Below are 15,163 nucleotides of genomic sequence, written 5' to 3'. Positions count from 1 at the left end.
CGTGGTGTCATAATTCACAGCAACCTCCAGCTCTTGGGCTTAGGCGATACTCTTGCCTTAGCCTCCTGAGTAGCCGGGACTACAGGCACCAGGCACAACACCCAGCTATTTTTTTGTTATTGTTGTAGTTTGGCCAGGGCCGACTCTGAACCCACCATCCTCGGTATATGAAGCTGGCACCCTACTCACTGAGCCACAGGCACTGCCCGCAAAACCCTTATTTTCTAAAGAGCGGTATTGTGGGTTTTCCCAGGATAGTTATCATTGAAGCATCCCTAATTTCTAGAAACTGTGTGAATCTTAGTAATGCTGTTGAATTACTTTCTGGCTTTTACTTCTTTGCATAATAACCTACCATCATACAAATACCTGGCTGCCAAATCCTAAAGTCTTAAAATTCGAATTCTATCTTTTGCTAGAAAAGAACGTAAGCAGTTTAGAAATAACAGTTGTTAGGAAACATCAGATATAAAATTACAAAGTTTATTTTTTTAAAAGCTCTTAGAAGGTACTTAATTACCCAAGTAATGAAGAAATAAAAGATAGAATCCTTACCTCAGACACTTAAAATGCACATATTTATTCAAGCAATGTCTGTATGTCTTATGAAAAGAATATATTTGGAGGAAAGCATATGATGTATAAAAATGATTATGATTTAATCCTAATTTTTGTAATTCTAAATGCTTTTCCATTCTAACAAAATAAGTTAGTATTAATAAAGGGAACTTGCACATTACCTTGATTTAATAATATCATACAGTATTTTAATTGGTTACTTATATAATTACAATCCTGAATTTTCTTCTTTTAAAAAAAGAATGCTTTATTAGCAAACACTTTGTAAACAAATCATATATTTCTTTTTAATGACCAAGGTTTTTTTTTTTTTTTTTTTTTTGAGACAGAGGCTCACTCTGTCCCACTACACTGGATAGAGTAACTTGGTGTTACCGTAGGTCACAGCAATCTCAAGCTCTTGGACTCGAGCGACCCTCTTGCCTCAGCCTCCCAAGTAGCTGGTACCATACCTGTGCTACCATACCTGGCTAGTTTTTCTATTTTTAGTAGAGACAGGGTCTCGCTCTTGCTCAGGCTGGTCCCGAACTACTGAGCTCAAGTGATCCACCCACTTCGGCCTCCCAGAACGCTCAGATTCACTGAGCCCAGCTAATGACTAAGTTTTTAAAAGAAAATTATACAAAAGCACTTAATATATTCAATATTTATTCACTTCAATCAGTTCTTCCTCTTAGACTAAAGATATCTAATTTAGACTCTCATGCAGGAGATAATGTGGAGAAAATTAAAAGCTCCTGAAGCACACGTTCAAAGAATCATAAGGGGGCTGGGGAGTAGCTCTCTAGTCAGGGTGCCGGCCACATGCTCCAGGGATGGCGAATTCAAACCCTGCCTGGGCCTGCTAAAACAAACAAACAAAAATAGCCAGGCATTATGGCGGGTACCTGTAGTCCCAGCTACTTGGGAAGCTGAGGCAAGAAAATCGCTTAAGCCCAAGAGTTTGAGGTTGCTGTGAGCTGTGACACCACAGCACTCTACCGAGGGTGATAAAGGGAGACTCTGTCTCAAAAAAAAAAAAAAAAAAAAAGACACAAAGAATCTGGAAACTCAATAAATTAAAACTCAAATATGTAATTACATTAACAAAATACCACAAGAAGACTAAGTCTTAGTATTCTAAAGTCTAAGAATTCTAAATATACTAAGGCCATTAAACAATGAGTTAAAGCCTGTCACAGGGCTAAACAGATTTCTTTGTTGCTTACTACTTTTTTCCTTAATGAATGACTTTCTTGTTAGTGGAGTAACTACTTGAATTTGAAAACATTTTGTGGTTCACTTTGGTTAATACATTTTTTCATAAAAGGGTCTGAATAAATAAAAAGCCTTATAAGCCTGCAGCACTTTCCACAAAATTCAATCAATTCAACAGTTTAATCTAAACCGCTTCTTCTACTCAATTTAAGTAGTACTTCCATGAAATCAACTATAACCAATGTTCAAAACAATCACTAACAGGCACAAGAAGTCTGGGTCTTAAGCATTTGTTATAGGTAGTTAAATATGAAATATCCAAGTTCAAATCAAAAGTGTAGTTTATTACATCTCAAACAAGAACCATTACAATGAATCACAGTACACATTTAAACTATCAACACAGTTTTGCCATCTTAACCATAGCTTGTTACAAACATCCAACTTAGGTGCAACTTGTACTTATGAATGGAGGCTATTACAGTAAATCCCCAGGCTGCAAACATCTGACAGATATACAACGCACGGAGGCTATTATAAGTCATAGGTAAATGTACCTGTTCCAACTTACATAAAAATTCAACCAAAGAACAAACCTATGGACCTGATCTTGTTCGTAACCCAAGGACTGCCTCTACACCAGCAGCAAAGAAGCCTGGAGAGCTGATGGTGATGAGACCCTGAAAGGCCTATTCCACAGCTGGTTGAGGGCTGAATACTTTTCCTTGCAAGAAGTGGTCCAAAGCCCAGGAGGTGTGGTAGTTAGTTGGTGCAAGGCCCAGTGAATATTGTGGGAGACAGAAAGTTTCCAAGTCCAGCTTCTATAATTTGAGCAGCCCTGCTTGTGGGACATGTGGTCAAGTGCTGTCTTGCAAGTGGACTGGCCCATCTCTACTGACCAATCTTGGCTGCTTAATCACAAGCATCCTCATCATTTCACCTAACTGGTTGCAGTAGACATCTGCTGTCATCAGTTGACCAGGTTTCATGTGTAGTGGACCACCAAAACAGACACCATTAGCTTTCTTTGATGTATATTTGGTTTGGGAACATGTTTGGGCACTTTTGTCTTTATCCAATCACTGTGCCAAATCCATTTTTCATCACACACAACAACATGGTATAAAAATGGTTCACTTTTATGTCATGACAGCAAAGGAAGACAAGCTTCGAGACCATTTCTTTTCTGATGCTGGTTTACTTCACGTGGAACTCTTCTGTCTAACTTCTCTGCCTTGCCAGTTTGTTTTAAATGGTCCAATATTATCAGAATAATGATGTCAAACCTTGCTGCAATCCACACATGGGTTGAGATGGACTCCCTTCCAATATAGCTTTTGGCTCATCATGATCTACCTTGGTCTCAGGTCACCCACAGGCTCATTTTCAAGATTAAAATCACCATAACTTCTCAAACCATCAACGTACTGTGTGCTCATTAGCCAAATCCTTCCCAAACACTTTGTTGGGAAGCAGTCTGTGCTGCAATGGTTCCACGAAAGAACTAATATTCAAAAAAAAAATGAATGTTTGATTTATCCCCGGTGTCTCAAAAATTACTGCAAAAAAATTTCCAAAGGTAATCACAAGCCAAAACATGCACTTGAAACAATGAGGATGTACTTTCATAATAAAAATAAAACAAGAAGTGTCACAGTGACACATCAGATATCAACTGTCAAACTTAGTACTTAAGGAAATCAGACATTTTATACTGAATACCTAAAATATAAAAGTAATATACAAGTGACAGAATAAAGTTTAGTGTTAAACTTGATATATATGTGTATGTATATTGTATATGTAAATTACTAAAATTATTGGCATTTCATTCCTTTACACTTGCATCATTCTTCAAATATATGTTATTTTATATTACAAAAAGGTAAAATAAGAGTACTTTCAAGATGTCTCACTGACAGCTATATTTACCAGGCATTAATGGCAACATTTAAGTGGAAATATGAATTCTAATCCTAATTTTGACAACTTTTAAATGACTGAACAAATAACACACTTCCATCTGTCATAGATTCCTCAGCTTTAATGCAAGGATAAGAACTAAATGGCTGGGTGCAGTGGTTCACACCTATAATCCCAGCACTTTGGGAGGGCAAGGTTGGAGGACCACTTAAGGCCAGGAGTTCAAAACCAGGCTGGGCAACTTAGTGAGAGAGATACCCTCTTTACAAAAAAACTTAAGAAACTAGGAGGGCATGGTGGCATATGGTTGTAGTCCCTGCAGCTTGGGAGCCTAGGAGTTAGAGGTTGTAGTGAGCTATGATCATATGACTGCACTCCATCCTTGGCAAGACCCGGAGTCAACAAAAAAAATAAAAACAAACAAAAAACCCCTCAAATTATGAATTATCAATGAACTATGGCAGGAAGCACTGTTTTATAACAGGAACAGAAAATATTTCTAATGTTCATAACAAAATAAAACAAAAACAAAAAAACTCTGAGCTGGGGCTATCTACTGTTCATGATTAAAGACCAAGGAAGTACATGTTACATTTTAAAAAGTCAAGTCATATTAGATCAGCAATCTCCTATTTTTATTTTTTTGAGACAGAGTCTCACTTTGTCGCCCTTAGTAGAGTGCTATATTGTCATCAAAGCTCACAGCAACCGCAAAATCCTGGGCTCAAGTAGTTCTCTTGCCTTAGCCTCCTGAGTAGCTGAGACTATATGTGCCCGCCACAACACCCAGCTATTTTTAGAGACAGGGTCTTGCTCTGGCTCAGACTAGTCTGGAACCTGTGAGCTCAGGCAATCCACCGGTTGCAGCCTCCCAAGTGCCAGGATGTGAAACACCGTGCCCAGCCCATTAATGATAACTTTAGATGACAAATGATCATCACTCGCATTTGATCAGAACCAGCAATGTGGTATATTCTTTTGTTTCATTTTAATAATTTGACATAATTGTAACTCATAATTCTGGTAACTCATGAAACCAAAACTGGTCATGAAGACCATTAATACTTTGTATAACTTTATAATTTTATCTATGTAATATTTTGCCAGGAATTAACAATCTATAAAAATTCCCGAAAGAGCAATTAAATCAAAGAGGGAGTAGGCACTCAATGAAAGAAAAATATAGAAAGTTCATAAACTGGCAGGCGTGGCGGCTCACGCCTGTAATCGTAGCACTCTGAGAAGCTGAGGTGGGTGGTTTCTTGAACTAACTAGTCCAAGACCAACCTGAGCAAAAAATCAAGGCCCCATCTCCACGAGAAATGGAAAAACTGAGGCAAGATGATCACTTGAGCCCAAGAGTTGGAGGTTGCTGTGAGCTATGATGCAACAGCACTTTATCCAGGGTGACAGCCTGAGACTCTGTCTCAAAAAAAAAAAAACCAAGTTCATGACCTATGAGAGAGTGCACATTTCCCCAGCCTTTGCCATCTTTTTAAACCAGCTAGTAATTATTGTATTCTGATCATTCTATGTGTGGCCCACAATCTTCAATACCTACATGTTCTTTATAGCAGAGTGTTGTATTAAGTGGGTTAAAGTGAACAGTACTCTCAAAATTCGAAACTTTTGAGATTAACATGATTAATTTTCATATATGTAAGTGCAAAATCTTCAATATTTTGATTTTATCTCCCAAATAAATCTGTCTCTCCCTGTTGTCCTAAGTATCTGCATCAGACTCACCCCATATCCTTAAAGAAAGATCTTTGCCCTGGCATCCCCAGAGCTCCTATAATGGAGAGGTTTGGGATCCTCAAACTCTCATTTTTCTATACGAGTGTCAAGTGATTCTTATGCACGCTAATGGTTTATACCTCAACTGTATGCAATTAAGATTCTAAAGCTCTTTGAGAACAAGAATTATATAATTTCCTATGTAATTATCCAACACAGAAAATCACCACAGAGAATGCTCAGTAACAACATGGTCTTAGAAACATTAAAATGTCACTTACATAGAGGACAGAGATTGCTTCTCATAACTGAATAATTTTTCTGGGATGCAACACCACCAGTGTGAAAATCTGAAAGGTAATATTTGTGCAAAGCAGCAGCATTCTATCAGCAAATCTTCATAAGGAATCTGAGTACAGCCTTGACAGTGACTACCATATGGGACACAATACTAATATTTGAAGATGCACCGTATATTTTCCCATGATTCTACACATACCAACTCCTATAATTTTTACTAGAGCTTTGTTTACGATATCAAAATTGTATTTCCTGGATGTCTAAGAGTTAAACATGAAGTTTGAATCTGTAACAAATATTAATAGCCACAACTAAGCTTCCTAAATATATGTAGTTCAGAAAAATAGCACCAAGCAAACCAACGCTAACTTCTAGGAGGTCCAAAAAGAATAAGGGGTTGGAAATAGTAGTCACACACAGCAAATCACTACTACCACAGGGTAAGACACAGCAAGTGCAATCTTGAACCAAAGCCTATCCCTCAGATTTGGAAGATTTGGCAATGTTATCTATTGCTTTTCTCATCAACATAATGCTAGCAACTACTGAAGTACTACTTTCAGGTTTTATCTTACATGTATTATTACAATTGTCGCTTCTCATTAGAGCTCACTAAAGCTTCTTAAAGCCAGTGAACAGGGGTGGTGCCCGTGGCTCAAAGGAGTAGGGTGCCGGTCCCATTTGCCAAAAGTGGTGGGTTCAAACCCAGCCCCAGACAAAAAAACAACTGCAAACAAACAAACAAACAAAAAAAGCCAGTGAACGGAATGATAAAATGCATTCGTATTAACAGCATAAATATTTTTCTTGAAAGCTGTTAATAAGAGAACCCATACTGTATCACAGTCCAAAATCAAGCTCTGACCAACCAGTCTTGAGTCCGCTAAGACGAGAATGTTTTCAATTCATAAATTCTGTGGCAACATCTATCTACCCTACCCTTATATAAAACATGCAGCAATACAGTAAGATTCCAGCTATGCAATTTTAATTGCAACTATGGAAAAAAGTTTAAGGCATATTTATAATACTATTTCACTGACTTTTCTTTTAAAAATCATGCACTATAACTTTCCTAAATAAAAAACACCGAAGTAATTTAAAATACAATTTTTTTTGAGACAAAATCTCATTTTGTCACCCTTGGCAGAGTACTATGGCGGCATAGCTCATAACTTCAATCTCTTGGGCTCCAGTGATTCTCTTGCCTCAGCCTCCCAAGCAGCCAGAACTACACATGCCTGCCACAACACATGACTATTTTTAGAGACAGGGGTCCCGAACTCCTGAATTCAGGCAATCCACCCGCCTTGGCCTCCCAGAGTGGTAGGTTTATAGGCGTGAGCCACCATACTCAGTCTAGAAGTAAATTCGTGAATGGAAATAGACACAAGTAGCCAAGTTATTTGAAGAGATAATTATTTACATTACCTGCAGGGTATCATTAAAATTTTAGCCAGTTATTGACAGGAAGAAACTGACAGGAAGAAATTGACAGGAAAGAATACATATTGCTCTGTTAACACAATGATTCAGTGTACTCACAAAACAATGGTGCATGCAACCTCTAAATCAAATCTATGTATTAAATTTCTTAACTTACCGACAGTATACCAACTAGCATCTGTCAACTTGCTGATAATAGCTTCTTGAAAAGATCCATCAGATGTCCTTGTTTCAACAATAGCCCCAACCTAAAGCATGAAATCAAAATTTCCTTACCAAATCTAAGCAAATAAACCAATTCATTCCCACCAACTGATCTAGGTAAGAGAAATAATATAGTACGTATAATAATACTACCTTATATTGGCTTAGATCTTTATCACTCATAGTATTCGTATATTCATTATGTAATCTGAGTTCCAAAACACTTTGGCAAAAAATGAGGTAGTTATTATTAGCTCTACTTTACATACTGAAAATTGTGGTTTAGAAACAGAAAATTATTTGCAGATCCAGGTTGAGAACGCAATAAATCTTATTCAGAGCCTATTCACCATATCACATTGCCTTCAAGAAAATTAAATATAAGAGACATATGCGGTGGCTCACATCCGTAATCCTAGCACTATGGGAGGCTAAGCTGGGTAAATTGCTCAGGAGTTCATGACCAGCCTGAGAACAGTGAAATCCCATCTCTACTAAAAATAAACTAGCCAGGTATGGTGGTACACACCTATAGTACCAGCTACTTGGGAGGCAGAGGCAAAAGGATCACTTGAGCCCAAGAGTTTGAGGTTGCTGTGAGCTGTGATGCCATAGCACTCTACTGAGGGTTACAAAGTGAGACTCTGTCTCAAAATAAATAAGTGAGCCATAAAACCGTAAGACAACATAAATAGCCTCAACTTTCATAAAAATATTGGGTTTAGCATCTGTATTCAAGGGACCTTTTAGGTAAAGGTCCACCTGAAGGGAGAAGACTGGACCCGCTGACCTTCTGTCAGCTTCCAGAGCTTTGTATATCAGATACTGACTGAAGTGGTGCTCTGACATAACAAAGATTACATAAACAAATGGTCAGAAATGGATGGACAATATAACACAGGTATTCATAAAAATGAATTATGAAATACATAATTTACTTGATAAATGAGAAAAATAGAAAATTCAGGCTAATGATACTATAAATAGCAGTGTGAACATCGTCTCAGACATGGAAACAATGCAAAAAAACAATCAAATATTCAGTCTAAGAATTTAAAACAAAAGGTGAGCGAAAACTTAACATGTTTACACATATTTACTCTTCTATAAGATGTTTAATATTCTAAAACTAAGAATACAGCCAATGCTGTATCATAATTTATACTAACTATACAAACCCCTCATTTGTACTTTTGTTTTCTGATTACAGTTCTTACAACATTTTCAGTGTTATGTAAAATTTGGTAAACAGTAGTACGAATCTACAACCAGGGTGCTGGAATATAAACTGCACGACATACGTACTCTCAAAGGTCCCTTTACTTGATCATCCTGCACCAGTTGTGTAGTATTATCCTGTTTCAGAAGCACCTGTAAAACATTTTGCACAATAATTTACATGTTACTTTTAAAACATATACATCTATCATAACACTGTGACAATAACGTCTTTGGTCTGCCTTACATTGTCCTCTGCGATCAGGCCTAGTCTGACACTTACATTGTCCCCCACGGTCAGGTCTAGTCTGACACTTACATTGTCCCCCGCGGTCAGGTCTAGTCTGACACTTACATTGTCCCCCTAATAGTCTAACACTTACATTGTCCCCTGCGGTTAGGTCTAGTATGACACTTACATTGTCCCCCACAGTCAGGTCTAGTCTAACGCTTACATTGTCCCATGTGCATTATTGTCTCTCCTGTTAACTGTAAGCTCCTGGAGGCCTGGGGTCCTTCTTCATTACTGTATCACTAGCAGTTAATGAGTGTCATTGCATGTTACAGGCAATGTAACTATTTACTGGATTACACCTATGGTGCAACTTACCAGGGTACATGTGAAACTTAGTAAATGTAGAATATAAATGTCTTAACACAGTAACTAAGAAAATGTCAGGACGACTATGTTAACCAGCGTGATGAAAATATGTCAAATGGTCTATAAAACCAGTGTATGGTGCCTCATGATCGCATTAATGTACACAGCTATGATTTAATAATAAAAAAACAACAAAAAACTATTTACTGAATGAACCATAGATTTATAACCTATAGTTATTACTGTAAAAGCTTAAAACTGTCTTTATAGATTTTCATCAAGAAGCCATAAAAGGTTATGATTGTCATTGAGTATACAAAAAAGTATCAAACTGTATTTCCTATGTGAAAGGTAATCAAATTAAAATCCTAACTTTTAGTCATTTATAAAGTAAATCTAAACGACAATCGTGATATGTGATTCTGTCAAAAATAAGTGCTCCTTGGGTTGCGCCTATGGCTCAAAGGAGTGGGGCGCCAGCCCCATATGCCGGAGGTGGCAGGTTCAAACCCAGCCGCAGACAAAAACGGCAAAAAAAAGAAAAAAAAAATAATAAGTGCTCCTTTCTAATACCCATCCTCCCAAATACACACACCAATCATCCACAATGGAGCAATTGCCCAAATAAGTAAATTAAAAAATCTAAGTAATGTATGATAAAACCTCATAAAAGTCATTGTAATGATAAATTAGAACCACAGTACTAACAAAAAGTTAAAATTGTCAAATAATATCAAATAAATGTAGGTATAAAACTCACATGATAAAAAGACTATTTGAAATAACAAGTGGGGCTCGGCGCCTATAGCACAGTGGTTAAGGCGCAGCCACATACATTGGGGCTGGCAGGTTTGAACCCAGTCCAGGCCTGCTAAACAATAATGACAACTGCAACAAAAAATAGCCGGGTGTTATGGCAGGCACCTTGTAGTCCCAGCTACTTGGGAGGCTGAGGCAAGAGAATCACTTAAGCCCACGAGTTTGAAGTTGCTGTGAGCTGTGACGCCATAGCACTCTACCAAGGGTGACATAGTGAGACTCTGTCTCAAACCAAAAAAAAAAAAAAGAAAAGAAATAAGAAGTGAATGTTAAGTAACATCTCAAGTTCAATGGTTCTTGAACTTTAACATGCATCAGAACCATTGAGTGGGCTTTTTACAACAAAATTACTCTGGATGAAGCTGGAGACCACTCTCCAAAGTATTACAAGCACGGAAAAACAAACGCTCACTATTAAACTGGCACTAATTAATGGGCACACACGTGTAGAGAGGAAAGTAAAACTCAACGTAAGGGGGAAAGGGAAGGTGGGGAGGAGAATAAACCAACCTAATGGGTGCCGTAAAAATTGTCTGCGTGACAGGTGCAGACAATTAGCCAGGACGTGCACATGACAAAAATGATTCATGTATACAAAACATTTGTACCTCCCTAATACATTGAAATTTAAAAAACCCTGGCTTGACGTCTGTAGCTCAAGCAGCTAAGGCGCCAGCCACATACACCAGAGCTGGTGGGTTTGAATCTAGACTGGTCTGCTGTCAATGTCACAACAATGACAACTACAACCAAAAAATACCCCAGTGCTGTGGCAGGCGCCTGTAGTCCCAGCTTCTAGGGAGGCTGAGGCAAGAGAATCGCTTAAGCCCAGGAATTTGAGGTTGTTGTGAGCTGTGATGCCATAGCACTCTACCCAGGATGACAGCTTGAGGCTGTCTCAAAAAACAAATTTAAAAACCCACAGGATTACCGGATCTTACTCCCACAGTTGCTGATTCAGTAGGTCTGAGGTGGGGGTTGAGAATTTTCATTTTGAACAAGCTCTCAGGTAAGACTGATGCTGCTGGTCTGGGCCACACTTTGAGAATCACTGCTCTAACTCACTGATTTATTTATTCAGCAAATTGTGAGTGGACACCAGGAATCAAGAACTACTCTAGGTGTCAGGCATAGAATAAGTTAGATGTTTCTTCCTTTCATGGTGCTTAATGCTTGTAGCAAAACATCCCATACCTAAGTGAATAAAGCTAATTATGCAAATTTCAAATATAGTATGATTCAACAGTAATAAGAATGACAGTAATGTTATAAGAGACAGTAAAGAATCTACAAGACTCTATCAAATGTCTTTGAAGTGGTATTAAGGAGGATTTTCATGAACTATATCATATACCTCAATGTTAAAAATATTTATAATAAACATGAATGACTTTTGGATCTAAGTACCAAGTGACAAAAACTATTAGAAATATACTTACATAGGAAAATTACTAGGAAGAAATATAAAAAATGTTAATAGCTATTTCTGAGAGGTAAGCTATGGCTATTAATTCATTTGTACCTTTTTCTATGTTTCCAAATACAGAACTGTGTTAACTTTTTTGTGGTCATAAAAGCAACTTAAAAATAAACTCATGGAATCATTTTTTATGCTGTCTCAAAAATGTAATTCCCATTGTATTGTTCTAATCATTGAAATTTTCTCTACTTGAACATTATGAAAAGGGAGAAAATGGGTGGTACCTATGGCTCAGTGGGTAGGGCACCGGCCCCATATACTGAGATGGCAGGTTCAAACCTGGCCCCGATCAAACTGCAACAAAAAATAGCTGGATGTTGTGTCAGGCACCTGTAATCCCAGCTACTGGGGAGGCTGAGGCAAGAATATTGCCTCCAAGAGCTGGAGGTTGCTGTGAGCTGTGATGCCACAGCACTCTACTGAGGGTGTTAAAGTGAGACTGTCTCTTAAAACAGAAAAAGAAAGAAAGGGGAGGGCAGCGCCTGTGGCTCAAGGAGTAAGGTGCAGGTCCCATATGCCGGAGGTGGTGGGTTCAAACCTAGCACCGGCCAAAATAAAAAAAAAAAAAAAGAAAGGGGAGAGAATCATGATAATCTAAGTATGCTACCACAAACAAGAAAGATCCAAATGATAGTAAGTATAAGGGTAGTGGTATTTTCACAGAAGCATTTTAGAATAATTTCTCCTGCTGCGTTCTTCCTTAATTCTTAAATGTGCTTTTCTTGTAAGTTTAGCATATAATGGCGCTTTCACAAAGCAATGACTCAATAAATAAAATGTTGATTTTATTCCAACATTTTATTTATTCCTCCATTCCAACTCTCTTCAATCCAGAGTTAATAAAACTGTTGCATAAAAATAAAAAAAATTACCTTAACTTTCACCAGCCTTTTCACAGTCTTGATCTTTGCCTCACAGAAGGCACCTCGGTACTTGGCACTGACATCAGTTCCCACTGTCAGGTAGGCAGGCTCATCTGCCGCCTGATGAAAGGAATATAAACTATGAATGTCACTATTACCCTGCTCCAACCTCAAGTCTCATAAAATTCTGTAAAGTAGTACAAATGTTTAAGAACATTAAAATTATTTGCTTCTCAATTATCATTGATGATTTGAAAAATACCCCTAAAGCAAACACTTTTATTAACAAGCTTTCATTTTATATATTGATGTCCTGATACTGTAAAATGTCTTAAAGTTGTAATTAGAAATTATCAGTAAGAAAATATAATGTATTTTTCTCCACATACAAAATGTTTCTTAAAACCTTATAATTTATGTAAGTGGAAAAATAAGAAAAAACAGAAAAAGTATCTCCTATTAAATGCTTATGAAACTAACATATTAATTTATGGCCTCCTGAAAATTATTTTCAAGTTAAAAGAAATATTGCCATTAACACTTACAAGATAAAATTAAATGTTTATTGATATAACTACATAAAGGCAGTTATGTTTTAGATACAATGTAACTATAAACATAAATGAAGCCAACCATGTGCAAAATTCACTGGCTACAAGCTGCATTTGAAAGGTTTAAGCCTGAAATCAGTGGATGAATGCAGATATGAACTGATGATTCAAAACCTGGAGGCATACCTCGGGTTTACCACGCTAATCTTCTTAGTATAAAAAAATAAGCTTTACTAAGAAATGTCTACCTTTAGGAAATGGCCATAATCAGAATGATACATTGAAAGATGTGAAAAATTCCATGCTAGCACTCATTTTTCCCTTGACAGTAACAGGATGATTGCTATCTCGATCAGTCATTTTACCTATTTTTTTTCAAAAGTTAAGTATAATCATGCAAGTTCAATACAAGGTTGCTATGAGCAAAGCCAACAATGTACCCTGTAGAGATATTTTTAAGTAGAGAACAATTTTTCACATTCCAGTAAGTTTTCCCCCAAGTAATGTTAAAGAAGGTTGAATATGTCACTTCAAGAAAATAGGAAACCAAGAGAGTTTTTGCAAATGCTATATTAGTATACTGAAACAGTAAATAAGACAAGAATCAAGTACCTTTTAAAGGTAATGCATTTACAAACAATGCAAATTGAGGAGGAATACATTTGGCAAATAAATATCTAATCTGAAAACACTGCCAGGGCCAAGGTACTCTGGAATGCTTCCTTTCCCTTGAAACATCCACATGTGTTCATAGTTGTTTTCAGTAGAAACTATATACACATGCATATTTTTAGGATGGGTGTTATGTTTTAAAATATTTACTATATGGATTTAACTAGAACTGAGCATTATTAGTTTCAGTTGAACCCCAAATATTTTAGGAGGAGAAATGCACATTATCTCCAGAAGAAATGATACCATCCTTACTCAGTACACACATTCTCTTAGAAAATGGCATTGGCACTGCAGCAGAAAAAAATTTTCAAAAAGTCCCCTGACGAACCAAAGCAGGACAAAAGCTTTACTTCTGCAAAGGCTGCTGCCAACACAGGAAGTGTTTAAAAATACTATCCGAATGGACAATTGAAAGGCTGCACCAGCCTTTCCAAAGTGCTAACTGTACAGAGAGGGACTGAACTAACTGCATTTAGACACACAGATCGTTTCTCACCCATTCAACACGTCCTCGTTTTCTGAAAGTGCTGCTTAGCAGTCAAATGAATTTTGAGTAGCAAAAAACATGACATTCCATGGCACCAGCCTGGCGACGGGCAGTGTCCAGGGCACGAGGATCAGGGCGGCGTTGACTGCACTTACCTTCATTTTTACGGGGGATCTCTGGGGTTCCAGCTCAACGAGCTATCTCCACTGTCGCTGGAACCATCGGGGAGAGGAAAGACAGGAACAGAATCAGTCAACAGCGGGGAGCGACGGGGAAAAGAAAGTAAACAAATGCCAGCGGGGAGGGGCAGAGCTCTCAGCAGGCAGGGGACAAGACCCCTCGGAGGGCAGCCAGGACGCGGGAGCAGAGTGGGCAGCGAGCAGCCCACGCGCGCCAAAGGGCAGCCCGCTCCGCCCGGAGCTCGCCAGCGGCCCACCGCGCCCCCGCCTCGCCAGCCACTTTGACCTGGAACGCTCAACTCGGAGCCCCAGGACAGACCGCTCTGGAACGGAGCAGGGCGCCGTCTGGGATCCTCAGATCCCCCCAGAGACAGTCGCCAAGCCTCCGTCCTGCCGCCCCCCGGATACCCCGACTTCGGTCCGCGCCCCGCCTCTGCCGCTCGGCCCCCTCGGCCCGCCCCGGGCCCGCGGTGGCGGCAGCGGAGTGTCACGGCGCCATTGCTCTCCCTCCTTCGCTCTGCACCATGTCAGGAAGGAGAAGCGCTCCTTCCCCCCAAGGGGCAGGGGCCGCGGCCTTCAGCAGGGAGCAGCGAGCGCCGGGGGAGACCCAGGCGGCCGAGGGGGCAAAGGGGGCGGGAATGCGGGAGGAGGAGGGGAGGTGGCCGGACAGGGTGTGGGAGGAGAGGGGAGCCGCACAGCGGCAGCCGCCGCCTCCTCCCCGCGCCCGCCTCAACTTTTTGTACAGCCGGGAGAGGTATCGGCTCCCAGCCCCTCGGGTCCTGCCACGGGCTCCACAGTGGAGGACGCGCCGCAGACTTGGGGGCCGACCGGTCCGAGCTGCCCGCTCCTCGCCGCGCGGAAGCAAACTTAGCGGCGCGGGCAGCTCCACAGCCATTTTCCCGGG

General features: G+C 39.4%; 1 protein-coding gene across 4 annotated transcripts in view; it reads right to left on the bottom strand.

The window, feature by feature from the left end:
- Positions 1 to 15,163, bottom strand: part of ARID4A (AT-rich interaction domain 4A) — an 84,669-nt gene that overhangs the window by 69,103 nt on the left and 403 nt on the right. For all 4 annotated transcript variants that reach the window (XM_053602352.1, XM_053602353.1, XM_053602350.1 and 1 more), the window contains exons 2-5: positions 14,236 to 14,292; positions 12,377 to 12,487; positions 8,692 to 8,757; positions 7,340 to 7,430 (exon numbers count right to left, since the gene is read on the bottom strand). In XM_053602352.1, coding sequence (XP_053458327.1) covers positions 7,340 to 7,430; positions 8,692 to 8,757; positions 12,377 to 12,487; positions 14,236 to 14,241 — 274 coding nt within the window. In that variant the 5' untranslated portion in view covers positions 14,242 to 14,292. The remainder of the gene's footprint in view (positions 1 to 7,339; positions 7,431 to 8,691; positions 8,758 to 12,376; positions 12,488 to 14,235; positions 14,293 to 15,163) is intronic.

This window comes from Nycticebus coucang, chromosome 9, assembly GCF_027406575.1.
Source record: "Nycticebus coucang isolate mNycCou1 chromosome 9, mNycCou1.pri, whole genome shotgun sequence".
Classification (NCBI taxonomy): domain Eukaryota; kingdom Metazoa; phylum Chordata; class Mammalia; order Primates; family Lorisidae; genus Nycticebus; species Nycticebus coucang.
The sequence above is the reverse complement of the archived record's forward strand: the minus strand, read 5'-3'. Positions and strand labels throughout refer to the sequence as shown.